This window comes from Anguilla anguilla, chromosome 6 (genome assembly GCF_013347855.1).
Source record: "Anguilla anguilla isolate fAngAng1 chromosome 6, fAngAng1.pri, whole genome shotgun sequence".
In the NCBI taxonomy this organism is placed as follows: Eukaryota; Metazoa; Chordata; class Actinopteri; order Anguilliformes; family Anguillidae; genus Anguilla; species Anguilla anguilla.
The window spans coordinates 50,745,429-50,761,284 of NC_049206.1; the positions used below are offsets into that span (position 1 = coordinate 50,745,429).

The 15,856-nt window shown below is 41.9% G+C and overlaps 1 protein-coding gene across 12 annotated transcripts in view; it reads right to left on the reverse strand.

The window, feature by feature from the left end:
- ptprk (protein tyrosine phosphatase receptor type K) overlaps positions 1-15,856 on the reverse strand; it is a 137,142-nt gene that overhangs the window by 76,334 nt on the left and 44,952 nt on the right. For all 12 annotated transcript variants that reach the window (XM_035421505.1, XM_035421517.1, XM_035421509.1 and 9 more), the window contains exon 3: positions 10,650-10,921. In XM_035421505.1, coding sequence (XP_035277396.1) covers positions 10,650-10,921 — 272 coding nt within the window. The remainder of the gene's footprint in view (positions 1-10,649; positions 10,922-15,856) is intronic.

Genomic DNA, 15,856 nt, shown 5'->3' on the forward strand with positions numbered 1-15,856 from the left:
AACCTTACTAATTAGGGTCATTACAAATGGTACTCCACAAAATAAATAATGAAAGTGGGGAAAAATCTGCCAATTTACATACAAAAGGTGAGTTATTTAAAATTCGTTGTCCTTTGATCCTACAAAAAAGGTTTTTGACAAGGCGCGCACACGCAGCCTATTTTCTTCACCAAAAAATTCCTGTCATTTCGCTTTCTTCGTTTCCCCGTGTCACTATCAAAGAGAAAAACGAGGAAGAGAAGAACAGAAAATTCCATTGCCGCAGTCACTTTGGCTTCTTGTTTCAGTTCAGTAAAGTACACAACACCTTCTCCGTGATACATGGCTGCAGATAACCAGTCACCCTGTGCTTAAATTGCTTAAATTGCTTAAATGGCTCCTCTAATGTGAGAGACCATTCCGATGCTCTGCGTTCAGGAGAGCGCTGAACGAAGCCTGAGCAGTCCCAGGTACCCGCGTGACAAATGACAATATTCAGCCACAAGCTGCAGGGACGAGAGTGGAGAGGATCCTAAACCAAGACCATATTCATATTGGTTTTTCACATGCCATTATCTGAAATGCTGAAGGGGGCAAATTCACGGTAATTAGATCCCCTGGAATGGCACCGCCGAACTATTAATCAAACGACGGACTACGGAGCGGGGACGAGGAGCAATGCAGAGCCAATACCGAAGACCAGCAAATGGCTCCCTGCCCGCAACCTAAGGAGAATGAGTCATCGGTACCACCGCAAACGTTTAGGGGCGAGACCGAGCGAGAAAGGACGGTCAACTTTAACCGCCCGAAACACGGTAAAAATGGATTACTGAGAGAACCCAAAATCCAATTACAAGAGCAAAAGGTCACTCTATATGCTGCACCATTTTTTTTTGATTGTACCAGTACCTGATTTTCTCTACAGCAAATCTGCAAAAATAGGGTGCATTTCTGCCACTTCCAAAATTCATGGTCCCCATTGAAAGTTAGGATCTGAGAATTGGTCATGTGAATGGCGCTCCTCTGGAGCACTTTAAATTCTTAAGTATGACCTGGCAGTAACAATCATTCATCGAAGGGCGAGGACCTGTGATGTCATCGGTGTAGTGAAAGTCTCAGGCTAATTTTTATGAACACCATAATAGTTCATGAACTTCTATTACAGGTTTCCAGCCAGCCTTCCATAGTAAAGTATTCTAAACCTGTCGAGCAGGTTTATGAATTTCTTTTCTTTCTTTTTTTTTTGAAACTCTCGTTCAAAATCTTGTTCACACTAAAAAGGAAAGTGGGTGAAACTGAAACACTTTAACACAGTTATCAGTCCTGCAAAATGGCTTCGGCCTGATCCAAAGAGGCGAGAGGCAGCTGTCCATTCTCTCATCTGTAATAGGGCTGTCAAAGGCAGAATTGAGCAGGGAGTGCGCTTCATGCTAATTAAAGCAATTGCAGGTTTTTATCTGCTGGACAGGACTCCCCATGCAATCAGCAGATTGTTCCTCTGCCTTCAGTAATGTTCAGTTTGCACCCTTCAGTGTACACAGCGTGAGCTTTTTTTCTTTGCGGGTAAGTCTACTTCAAGGTAGCATGAACACCATGCTAACAGTGCCCCACTCCCCCCCATTAGGGGAATACCTTAAAGACTGCAGCGTGTATGTGTGTGTTTGTTCATTGCTGATGAAAGGTGCAAGTGGTGTATTTACATGGGGATATATAAATATTGGGATGTCCACGAGGATCTGAGACATGACCATTAGAGACCCTTTATATTGCAGATATAACAGTATTCAACACACACCCAGATAATCTGCTATTTACACAAACCTGCGCAAAAGGCACACACACATCTCAATTCACCATATGCACCTCATCGCCTTAACACAGGCCCTCAATTTGAGAATGCTTGAAAATAATTCTGGGACAAAAAAATATAAAAATAAACAAACAAAAAAAGGTACCGCGATGGTCTACGTTCATTTACTTTGGTTGTTCTAACCAGGTCACTGGCATTATAAACTCACTTTATGGACAGAAAGCCACTTTAATCAGCCTTTTTCCATCCGCAGAATTTCTTACGGGGTTGTTGATAATACTTTCAGCCGAGTTGCACACTGTTTAAAGCGGTCACCCTCATTAATGCATTTGGCATTTATGAAGCAAATCTTAAGCCAGCTCTTCTTGCATAATAAAGATTATGAAACAAATCTTTGGGGAAAGCCATGCCACTGCACGCAGTCGCAGAGTGCTATGCATGATCCTCCCTCCCCAATCTAATCTTATTTTTCGTCCAATAATGGATGAGAATAAGACAATGAAAACAGATTCCGAATTCCGCAGGGAGAGCAGCATACATCTGCAGCATGCTACAGGCATGTTTCGCATTTCCCAATGCCGTGGGTCTGTTTAAAATAGACTGTCCACACGCACATGCAAATGGAAAGGTCAATACTGCATGCCCGTCAGATTCAGAAAGGGAACATTAACCGATCAGTGAAATGGGGAAAAAAAAGAAACATTTTTGCAAAGTAGCTATCTCCCGACAACAGATAGTAATTTTCTTTCCTGTTAGCCAAGGGCAGAGGGTTGCTGTCATCAAAAATTGTAAAAACAAGTTTAGAAAAAAATAAATAAAAAATCTGTCAGGTGTGACAACCTGTTCTGGAGCAATTATCTTAACTGCGGTGCGGCAGACAGGATGCCCTAATGTCATCCAGAAGAGCAGACTTAGCACGGGTGAACTTTCCAAAGAACATCAGTCACGACAGCTTTTTAAGCCTGCATCAAAATAAACCAGCTTTTTTTTCCCAGCAAATAGAAAATACTGTGAGATATGTTCGCAACAGAGGATTAGAGGATAAAATGAATAAAATGTTCAAACAACTTATACGCGTGCATTGTGCTTTAATTTAGATTGGAGCTTATCTAAGCAAAAATATGCATTTCTGCATTCTTTAATGACAACTTAAATATATGTGGTATTTCCAACTACGCATTCTGTGAGCAAGTGTGTCTTGTTTATCCAATTTATCACCGCTAATGTATACTAGAAGTACAGGTGACAGACCAAACGTGCTTTCAAGCAAATTACACTTTAATCCAATGCAGCAAGTACATGTAAGAAGATTTTTTATTTTTAAAAAAGGCTTCCATGTTATGAATAATTATAGCCAAGAACTATGTCCCAGAAATGTATACATCATGTCCTCATTGCAACACAAACAACACCAACCACAAAACATTAGCCAAAGTAAAAAATCTTCAAGATTAACTGCATTCAAACAGATTAGCAGTCACCTTGAGCATAGAGAACAAAAAAAATACAAACTAAGTTCTGCAGCTGAGAGGGTTAAAGAGGGACTGGGAGAGCAGGTTTCCAGTCTGAGGTGTCCCATGGGGCTAAGTCAGGACATAGTGGCAGGGAGGGGCTGCAGCTACACAATATAGTTAAACTGTACAAGAGGTTTTTTGGGGGGAGAGTGGGCGGGGGGACCGAAGCACCTGGTTGGTCACACAGATGATCCAGCTGGTTTGTTATAACCATGTGGATGTGAGAGGGGCAGAGCAGCACTTTAGAGGCAGAATCATATAAAACACATTTCGGCAGTTAGCAGATGCAGATGCAGTTATCCAGAGTGTCACGGACAAATTTTAATCTACAATACGTTAATATGGTGGGAAACTGAAGCAATTCAGGTTAAGAACCTTTCTCAAAGTCATCACCACAGCTTGGAACTGAATCCGCAAGCTTAACGTTCCACCTGTATGAGCGCTGGGCCACGAAGATGTTTCAGAGTTGTGCGTGTGCCATAAAAAATTGCACAGCAGACCAAACGTCAAACTTTGACACTATTCCTACTGGGGCCATAATGCATTATTGCACGCTCGACGCACGATGAACAAACGTCCATTTACACTTGCGCTTCTCATTTTCCATTTCTCTGCAGTAATATCCCCGAAGCGCAGGCCCGCGCATGCAGTTCATTACAGCCTTCGGAAAGCCCAATCCGCCCGACACGCAGACACAATTAGCGAGCGAGCCCCGGTTCAAAGTTGCGTGTTTCCATTAAAGCTCAGCGAGAAGAGACGCCCTGGGAGAGAAACCCAGAGGAGCCGAGCGGCCGAAGAGTTGGCGTAGCGCCGCAGGCCCGACTCCGCCCGCCGTTCGGCTTTCCGCGGCCCCCTCTTCGTTTCGCTCGTTGTGGCGCCGGCAGTCGGGGCGGTGTCTGCGTTTACAACCCCTCGCTCGCATTTACACCCTGGATAACAACCACAGCGCTCACTATACACACACCGTCAGAAAAAAAATAAGATTTGAAACAAGAGTTAGAAACGAAATTAAAACAAATGTAGTGAGGTAAACGGCTTTTATTACCCGGCGGCTATGCTAAGGTATCATTCGTCGTTTTACGGCCGAGGTGCGTAACCGCGATGTTTCTCTTTAAGAAAGACGTGCCGTTTTTTTCCCCGTTTCCATTCAAAGGCGAAGGCTCTCTCTCTCTCACTTTAAAAGGGAACTATTAGCGACCGGCATATTCTGGCCTCGACTCCCAACGATCCCTTCGCTGGCGCGGGCGTACACATAGCATCCCTCTCAGTTTGAGAGTAATCTCTCAGCTTTGAGCGATCAATTTCAATCTATCATTTCACCCCGCCGCTCGGCGGCGGAGGAGCAATCTCCATAAGCGGCCATTAAGCCGTACTTTACTTTAATGCCAGAGAGAGCCTGACAATAATGAAGTAAGGAGCCCCTGAAAAAATAAAAAAACATGTTTTTGAGGCACAAAAGTGATACTCTACCTTATTAACATTGATTGTTTCCTCATTCAGATCAATGGAGGCCCACCGAGTTACAGTGGCCGCGCTCCGACAGATCAAGTCTGAAGCTTGATGAGCGGGTGTGGAGTGGAGAGACTGAAGCACTCAGTCAACAAAATTGGAACTGAATGCAAAAAAAAAAAACCGACTAAACGAATGGTCTCTATACAGGGGGGGAGTGGTGTAGGGGGGTTGGAGGGGAAAATAAAAACATCCGTATCCCCAGAAAATTCCACACACAAATTGACTATGTGCATACAAATAAAACGGTTCCTTCCTAAGTGTAAACCAAAACATCTCAACATCTGTTCAAGTACATTATGTTGGTTGGTAACTCAAGAACAGCAATAACTAGAACATTATCATCCAATCGCTTTAAACCTGCCGATTATGTCCTAGTCACCTGTACTCAGTGTTAGCAGCTCCCAGCACTGAAGAGAGTCACTGGGTGTGAGTTCATATGGTCACGTAGCACATTCAAATCAGCAGGGGCAGAAAGCCTGGACTCAGTAAAAGCAGTGACTGCTTGACTGGAATAAGAATACATAGCTACGGAATCACACTGCCACGGCAACCTAAAACGGGATGTGATGCCTCTTGAGTTTACACATCTGGCCAGCTTTTTTCCCTTTTTTTCTTTCTTGGAAAAAAGGAAGAATTCAGAGAAAGCGTTGCCATTCCTCAGAACAACGGAACACAAAGGTCAGATTCGCACAATGGCGCGAATGGACGCGGCTAATCAAGCCCTGAATGGCTGATTTGCTCCCGGTCTAATCTTCATCGGCCATCTATACATTACGGGGGCTTCTCAGGAAGCAGGCTGCAAATGGCAAACGCAGAAAGCAGCGCTAACGAGGAAGGAACTTCAGTGTGGAGCAGCCGGCAGTAATGACAGGAGGTGGAACGACCTTGACAGGGATGCCAGATTCCAGCCTTCAGCCTTCGATTCCTCCCCCCCGAAACTCCCCCACGGTGACACTGTGACTCATGTGCAGTGGGTCCAGTAACCTCCCACGTGCTCCTCACATGTCACTTATTCACACTGCAGCAACGTTCCCATTAAATTATGCCTTCTTCCAGAAGATAGACAAACATTCCATATTCCGGGCGTTATTGGTTAAATGCCACGGTTGGATAAATCCCAGGGACACACAAGTGTGTTTAGCGGATGTACGGGGGCCAAAAAATAAAAACGCACAGGAAACGTGTGAGAAGGAATAGGCCTCAAGCCCCCATTTTGGAAAAGAATTTCTCCCGTTCTGGAAATGACAGCCTTATGAGCCTCTGCTGCTCTGAGAGTCCCTGTCACGGTGATTCAAATCTCAATTTTTATTTTCTAAAAACTGCACCAAAGAAACTTTCCTGGTCTTTAAGACCTTCCAAGTAAGTAACTGCTTTTGGGCTGAGAAGTATGACACGTATATAAGATGAGACAGCAATTTAATAACATCCAAACACGTCTGTCACATTGTTAAACCACAGAAGCAGGAGAATGAGAAAAATAAATTGACCAGTCCATACTATGATAAACCCTCGGCTGAGTTGAAAATTCACCATGACGGTTGTTATTAAAAGAAAATAAAATCCACAGATTAAAAATTTTATATTCATGACTTAAAATAAAATGAGCAATCAGGTAAAAAAAAATTTCTTTATAAAAGTGGTATGACATTCAATAACACTTGATATTCAATAGGCACATGAAAGTGAGCAATCTCATTCCAAACACGCTAATCGTGCTTTTTGACATTTAATCGGAACCGTGTCCTGGTAATTTTCATGTACCGGGGTACATTCTCTGTGCATTCTGTGAAAACGGCAGCAGAAAATACAATTTGTGCAAGGCAATGAGGTATCGGACGACTAATTACAGATAGAACAGAATGTTGGAATATCCTGGTACTCCACTCATTATTGCTCCAGTTATTAATATAATTCCCAAAACTGCTTTGGCTGTCATTTCAGACAGACGAGAACCAGCGGGGGGAAGCAACTTGAAAACATATGAACGAGAAAATTGGCGAGGAGGGAGGTGGGACGCACGAGGACCTCAGTCTGAAATGGCCAACATGCTGGCACTGGCCCGTTCTGTTTATTACTTTTCCCCACTGAAATCACGGATGAGCAGGTATTAATTATAGAGCGCTCCCTCCCAAATGATACTAAATCCCCAATGTGTTTAGTCTTATTTACCACCTATTGTGTTTAAACTTGCCTTCCGCTCAGAAGGGAGTCCATGTCACATCTGTATTACGGGATGCGTGTGGATAGGTTGTTTCCGTTCAAAATCACATTTCATTTTTATTTTATTTTTTATTCGGGAGACGAGGACTGCGGAGGGCTGGAAATGTCATCCAGCAGGGGGGCGGGGGGGGGGTTCAGGAAATGCGACCAAGCTGTGATCTCCGGCTGCCCAGCCCCAAAGAGGCCGCCGTTGTCACTTCCATTAAAAACAAATTTATTGGTTTAATGCTCAGGGAACGGCCAGACAGCAATTCAAGTCTCAAAAATGAGATGTTCTTTGGAGACAAGTCCTAGTCCAGAAGTCTCCACGTCTTTATGATTTTTTCCCCCATAAATTTTACGGACCTCAAGCTCTGAAGCACAAATGTAACACAAGCTTTCATTTATGCCCTTCGTATACGTGACCGTATGTGTCAGTACTACCACAAAGAGCAAAAACAAAGAGATGCCCGATGGTTCATCCTGTCAAGAAACTGCTCTAACGTGTGGTTGGGGCCCCATGGTCTGGTATGCAATCCGGACCTTGCTAGTGCACGCAGGGGTCCACAGCCACACAAGGTGCATGCTTTTCTATATGCTCCCGAATCAGTAATGGCAGTGGCTACAAAGAGCAACGAGCAGTTACGAATGTGACTGGCCATTCCAAGCAATGAAAGCAACCTTTTACGCATTTAGCAGAGCACATTTATGAAATTATGTGGTGGTTTGGAGGACCGCTGGGCCAACCAACACAATTCAATTCATGCTCAGTTCACACCAATGTGCACCTTCCCTAGCACCTCATTCTCTGCCTTCAGGGCCACTTGATAACATATGGAACTGCATCAGTTCATTCATTATGACGTTTGCATTAATTACCTGTATATCTTCATACAAGCAATTAGACGAGTGACAAGCTTACTGACAAAATTGCCCAGAAATGTTTAGCATGAGCAGAGCCAGGGATGGTCTACTGAAGTCAACGAGTGCAGAGCAAGTAGCCATCAGCGAAGCGATGCTCAGGTGCGGAACAGGGAATAGGGAATAGGGCACTTTCCATTGGTCTTCAAAAGGATTTAGAAAAGGACGGACAACAAACAATTGCAAACTCAATCTTTCCATCACAGTCAAGTCAGAAATCACACGGCGGTTTCCCTCCTTTCTCGCCTCCCTCGCCCAGTGTGCAGATTGCCGCGCAGGATTATTTGCTCGTGTCAAGGAGAGAGTGCGGCTCTCTCGCTGCAATTTCCCCCCGCACGACCGCCATTACGCCACGGCTATTAGACTTTCCAAAATACAAACCTGTCATGTTCTTTAGGAGAAAGCCGGTAGCGAGAACGTCCACAAAAATGAGAATATATCCTTAATATTGTCCTGTGCAAGGACAAAACCCACATACACACACACACACACACCAATATACTGTGGGACTACAGAGTTAATGGACAATCTTTAGATCTAGGTGGCATACCTACTAATTAAAAATCAGCCGCTTAAAATTCACAAACACACAGATATGACTCGGGTTGATCCCAAGTACTGAATCATTCACACCTGCCAATTAGTCACATAACAGTCCAAGGCTTGTATTAATGATACAGTGAAAAGCACCAGAATGCAAATGAAATCATACAAGCATCGCTTGGCATGAAAAGAGGGGCAGATTTCGAGAAATGAATCCACAGTCTCCTGGGGAAGATTCCTACAAAAAAAAAAAAAACCTGAGGAAAGATATTTGGCCGCTCGGAGAATTGATATTCAAAGTTTTCCGGCATGGAAGCTGGTCCAAAATCGGCTGCTGTCATGGTTTCGACTTTTCAGCCCTCAAGACGCATCACAAATGCTCCGAATGAATTTTCAGTCAGCCATAGCCTACATATCAAAACTCAAGCTGCAAGCTGGGTCTGTTTTCAGGCACGCACAAAACACTACAATTCTATACAATGCAGAACAAAACCCTTTTCCATTTTATTGATTTCTGTATGCATTAAGTAGATCCTGAAGATAAGAGCAAGATATAACTATTATTCTTTACAGCCCCACAAAAGGGACTGCTTGCAGATTTTTGGTTGTCCCATCTAACTGAACCATTGAAAGTCTGTACTTTTCAGTAGCTGGGGGAGTAGGGGAGATTACCATCAAGTTGGTTTGGGAAAGCTTTGACTGACAAGCACCTCAAATGGTCCCAGTGGTAGGGGTGAATGGTCACAGTGCGCTGGCCACTGCTGGAGAGTCTCAGTCATGACCAATAAATCAACTGCCAATATCCAGGAACACAGTGTCCATGCTAACGGACTCTCACAGGGCTGTTCCTTCCTGTCCACTGCTGCCAAGCCTGGCTTGGACCGAATAACCCTTATGAAGCAGTCACTGTGCAGTCAATCTGTCGGTACATCTTATAGCAGAGATTTCCAATTGTTTAATCAATCTTGTGATTTCACTTTCTAAAGGCTATGTTTGGATTTTTATTAATAGAACTTTCATGTCATTTCATTTATTTATTTAATTTTGATTAGATTTTTTATATGTGACACTTGTATGTGCTAAGCAGGTTAGGAGAAGCATTTCCCACCGCTTGTTCAAGATGGTGTTCAAGACCCAAGCGTGCATTATGACTGACTTGTTCCTGGCATGTCTAGACCACAAACCTGGAGCTCTTACTTTATCATCCCCATATCTAGTAAAAGAGAAGGAAGGACAGACAGTTCTTCAAAGCCCTGACAACCGCCTTTGGTTAACAACCACATAAACTTGACAGGGCAGAACCAGCCTTCCAGTTTTCCCCCCCACAGAGGACATGAGAGCTGGTCACTCCGGTGCATTGCTTATGAAATACTGACAGTCAGTTCCAATACCTAGCAGTAACTTGACTCAAGCATGAAGTGAACTGTATGGCAGACAAAGATGCCAGAATTCAAAAGTTTGTTTACCACTGTTTACCACAGACAAAAAATGCCTTTCCTTTCTTTTTCAATAATGGCTGCATTCGTTCTTTTCTTCTGGGTTGTAATTTTAGAAGGGCAATAAATAATTATTTTAACATGACATTTATTTTCATAGCTTTTTTCCACACAATAAGTCTTATGAGTTAATGGTACAACGCAAAGGTTCTCTTTTGTCCAAGGCAGTTATCATCCCTAAAAGGAATAAATAAAATCTCAACAATAAATTAAGTGACCCCTCTGACATTTAGAAAATGCCTTTGCGTATTCATGCGAGATAAACCACAATCATTATGACATTTTGGGTACTTAAATACTATAAATGAATAAACATATATTTGCATAGTATCAGTTCATTACCTGCGCCTACAATATTCTCATCTGCATAATTACCTTTATACCTACTATTATTTATGGGTTAATGACCTTTCTTGTCATGCAGTGGCTAATTTGTGAATATAATTGTGGACGAAAAAATAAATAAATAAATAATTCCATGGTTGGGACCATTGTGTGGGACCACGCAGTTTATAATACTATAATATATAACATCATATAATAATGAAACGCTGTGACGTATTTGAGCAATTGCAGTACCATTCAGTAGTTCACAATGCTAAAAATTAAACTTCAGAGTCATGTTGGTGTTACAAACAGGAGATCCGCAAAATGCGGAGACGCCAGCGAGCTCACCTGGTACTCATTGGGCCAGAAGGTGCTGACAGCCAGCTCCGCCCGAAGCCACTCCTTCCCCGTGTAGCTGGTCACATTCCAGATGGGATTGGCCAGTGGACCTTTGTTGACCTTCACTAAAACGTTGAGCGTGCCAGGGCTGGAGCCATCTTGGGTATACAACAGGTAGCTGAAGTCAATGCAGTGCGTGTCATTTTCTTTCATTACAGGCAGTTGAATGCGTGCCTTTTCCCCGGCATCGTGCTGAGAGGAATCCACCATCATATAGGACCCTGAGAGAATAAAGGACAGGAGCTGTTAGAATGATTGTTTTTTTTTTTTGAAAAAGGAAGGCAAGAAATGTCTTTTACCAACAAGAAGCTGGCAGAGTGTGTTGTCGTACAGCATTTGTCCTTTACTTACATCACTTGAAAATAGCCAATCAAAAGCATTATAGTAGTCGCCAAGCACACACAGGCTTGAAACAACAGAGACATCCAGAACTTCCAATCACAATATACAGTAATGGTATCGGTTCTTACGTTCCAAGTTCACATGGCAGCTATCACTAGTTTCATATTTAATATATGAATAAATATGATGTACACTGAGTGAGTTTTAACTCTTTAACTGAGAGCTTAGTGAAACAACAGAGCTTCTTTTCACATTCAAATTTAACATTTATTTAACAATTATTTGCGCAATTAGAACTACATCCATAACTACATTTGGATGTGAAAAGAAGCTCAAACGCTTGTTTGAATGGCCAGGTAAAGGGCAAGGCACAAGAAAATGAACGATTTTTTTTCAAAGTTGATTCGCTTCCTTTGTTACTCAAAATATTCTGCCCTTTTTAGTGCATAGATCCAAGAAATCAACATTATGAGGTCTGATGTGCGAGCTATTGAACACAAACTGTCCGAGTAAACTGCATCAATTACCATAATTGTTTTTAGATAATGTGGGGGAAATTCGCATTCCTCGGGCCCATAAGTCAGGCCTGAAGCAGAACATCAGGCACGGTCACAGACAGATTTTATGACCATTTGTCACGATGACAGTTCATCTGTTCAACGCATTCAATTTTTGCGACTACAGTGAGGGAATGTGTAAAGTCAGTTCTGAAGTGTGCATCCATTTAACTACAGCGACTATGCTTCTGACCTGTATAAATAAAAAATAAAAAATAAATTCAAAAAAAGACCGAAGGCCATCATTGCATATGGCTGAGCGGAAAATGAAAAAAAAATTTAACTCACTTTTGGGTAACCACTTTAGGTGCATTGTCTGGGCGAATATTTGCTGATATAATAATGAATGCATATTTGAAGTCTGCTGTCTGGGTGATTGCTTTTTTGTTTAAAAATACTACAGGCCTGGAAGGAAAAAGAGTACTTTCTTCATTTTGTTAGGTTTAATTTGCAGTGCAGCAGTACGGTTATTCCTTTTGCGCTGAAACTGAATGCATCGTTTTGGGAATACTATTTACAGTTACTCGCGATAGTGCCATGGTTTCCCCACAAAGCACTGGAAAACACAAAAAAGGTTACACATGCAAAAGACAAGCCTTTAACAGATAAGGAACAAAAGGAGGTTCGGTCGTAGATCATTACGAAGCGCGGTTTTAAGAAAGCTTACTGAAGCTCTTCAAAAAGAAAGGCAGTCAGCATTCCCTCCCTCTCCCATCCCCCGCCCTGCCAAACTGTTCGAGGCAGTGTGTTTCTCATCAAGGTACAAAATAAACACAAGCCCCTCCGCCCCCCACCCGCACCCCAAAGGGAAAAAAAACAAGCCCTCTCGCATGCTTTACTCTTCTATGAGGGGGGAGACAATCAAACTGTCAGAGAAGAAAAACAAAAGGCACGAGTAGCAAAGCCAAAAGCTGTTGGCAATTCTATTACATATGTCTGTAAGATTATTTATTTATAATTTCCCTACTCCGCAAAGCTCAAACAAAGGACTTTAAAGTTGAACAAAATCCATATTTCCCCCCTCTCTGGAAAAGGCTTTGGACTTTGTTATGAAACTCTATTCATCCAGAAAACAAGTTGAAAATTATCTTTATAAAATGCCAAAGGAAAAAGAACAATATAAATCATCAAACTTCCACAGCAACAATGCAGTAGATCAAGTATGTTATTCACTTCTATTTTGTACTTTCAACTACACCAGCTTCAAACTAAAACATTTCTCATACTGCCAAATTTATCACATACCCATACACACATTAGACAATAGATATGTTCCAATACAATTACAGACACTGACAAAGTTAGTGTAGTAGCAGGAAAGGAGTAGGGAAGCTGTTCACCAGGGGGCAGCACTGGCCCTACTCACAGATATGGCAGCAGCAGTGATTCATTGTAATCACTACGGCTGCTGCCAATTACTTAATCATTGGGCCTAATAAAGGGCCTGGTTGTCAGGCATAAAAGAGTCTATTGCATCATGGAGGAGAATCTAATCTCCTCTAAAAACCAGAGGAGATGGTCTGTGCGTCCACTGAATGAAAGAAGAAAGGAGGAGGGTTAACCAGATGCACGCAATGGACAATGAAACCACCCCCCCCCCCTCCCCGACCATTGGAAAGGTGCTTTCTGATGCTCTACGATGTTCTGAAGGACAGTTCAGAAGTAGCATGTGAAGGCCCCAACAAAAAACATAATTTAGCACCACTTAAATGACATTTCACTGCAAGCAAAGATGCTAGAATCCACTCAGTGTGATACTGAATGGTAGTGCACAGCCTTCCAAGAAAGAGATACATCCTGTTTGGCAGCATGACTTTTAAAATCTGCATAACAAAGAGCACTTCCTCCTTAATGACCCCAGCCTTACCTCGGTAGTCCTGCCTTCATTAATTGTTGGGAAAACACCAGTCTATCAGTCCAGTTCCTCAGGGTCACTGGCCGGGACTAATGTGGATATGTGAAAACGGCCAGATGGTAATTGACAGTATCATGTTACAGTTGAATGATGTCATGCGTCCTTGAGCAGACCCTGAGCGGCTTAAGCCTTATTTTTGTTTAATATATAATTTTTGGTGTAGTCATGCCAACATGGGATATTTTGTTTCTTTTCAGAAAGACAGTGCTTCCGGTATGTATGATTCATTGGTCAGAACAAACAGTGAAATGATTGACATTAATCTTCCATGGCTCTGCAACAAAACAAAAAAATTCCTAAAGTTACCAAAAAGTATTTTTTTGAAGGACACATGAAATGAGTTCCCTCAGCTATTTATCTACAGCTAAAGCTGTTTATCTTGTTGATAAATGAACCAGTTTTATGGAGTTGCCTTTTTCTCACATTGGTCTTTTGCAGTACTAAAAGCATGATGACATAAAATTACAAACGCTTGACAAAACAGAATGATATAGCAACCTGCTGGTTCCATATTCAAACAGAGACAGTTCTTGTAGCTAGGCTTTTCTTCCTAACCACACTGGTACCAATTACAACTGTCCTTAAAAAAAACAAGCATTTTGAGGTTGAGAAAATGCCCAGTGCAGCAGTGAGGAAGGTATCATTTTGCTTCACAGTGCTAGCTTCTCAACACTACGAACCACAAAGCCCTAGATCTGCCACTGACGCATGGTATCTGATGAATCTGCTGACTAACAGAAGGCTCAAAGCAAGCCAAATTTCTGCCAGACCAGTTGTTTTCTCCCTAGCAAAGCTGAGCAGCAATCCCTTTTCAATTAACCCTTGCATCAGATTAACTACTCTGAAATATGATACTCTCAGCTGCACTATAAACCTTTATTTTGTTTCTAGATAAGCAGTCATAATCATAACCATTTCCTAACCATAGGCGAATTGCGGTCCTTGATCATTGCTTCACATCCATGGAAAACAAGGTTCTGGGAATTAGAACAGATTTTCCACTGATGTAAAGTTGGAGATAAACCAGGGTCTGACAATGTATACAAGGAGGATATTGTGTCTGGACAACATTATCAACTATACAGATTAAAAACTGAAAAAATCAACGACAACAAAAAAGAAAATAAATTAAAGCCGCAAGCGGCGTTGGAAGGGGTCCAAGCAGTGGCAGCATCGCGCCCCCTATGGAGTGATTTTAAAATGGCTTTGTCCTCATGATCATACGCCTTCACCCAACATATCTACTGAATGTCACGATGATCGTATGATATATTGATGACTCACGGCCAATTTTGAGCTAAGAGACGCTGTCGGATGACTTAGTTACGTCGCCATGGATGTGTCCTGGCCGCTTCCCGTCAAGGGCTTTAATATGTCGTAACACTTAGATGGCATGTCATAACACTTAGATGGTCCGGTGTGCATGCACAGCTGCAGTGTTTCTGCGCCGCAACTAAAAAAGGCGTCACACTAGTGTTGTCACGATACCGAAATTTTGACTTTGATACTGATACCAGGTTTAGTATTACGATACTCAATACTGAAATGATACTTGAAACTTAAACGGTGCTAATTCGATACTCGGTACCTAACGATACTGTAATTACCTTAATAGATCAGAAACGTAATGTCCACAAGGGTTGACCTCATTTTCTAATTCATGGTTTATTAACAATCTTTAAGTTGAAGCCTCTTCAACATATTAATATGCATAGGCCTATAGTGTTACAACACTGAACAATAGAAAAACATGTTAAATATATTTCAAAAATTAAACAGTTGTAAACTAAATAATCTTTAAAACAGGACTTTCACCTTTAAATAGATTTAAAAACAGCATATTTTAATAACAATACAGCATCTATCTATAATAAAATATTTCCAAATTGGAACACCTATTGCTACTGAAGTGAACTGAGTCAAAGCTTGCGCTGAATCAAAGAGCTGAGTGCACAAGCACAAGTCACCTCACTTGGCAACCTTAGTTGCTACTGCCTTCTAGCGAAGATTCTGACAAATTACACTTTTCATCCTCTCAATCAGTAATGCGGGAGACAATTTTCCGTGGCTTTTACATTTAACTCAAAACTACCGAACGTCGGAATATTCTAATACCGAACCGTTTATTTTTAATTTTTTTGAAATGTTTTTAAGTACCGAGAAAGTGCTGAAGTTTTGGTATACCGTGCAATACTACGTCAGACACATATTCCAATCCATTGCTCAGCTTAGCAGAGAATGCACATTTCAGAGCGCCACAGAGACAGATAGAATAATAACACATGAATGCACATTTCAAATAATAAATACGACATTGAGAAAAAACGGAAGAAAGACTGAAT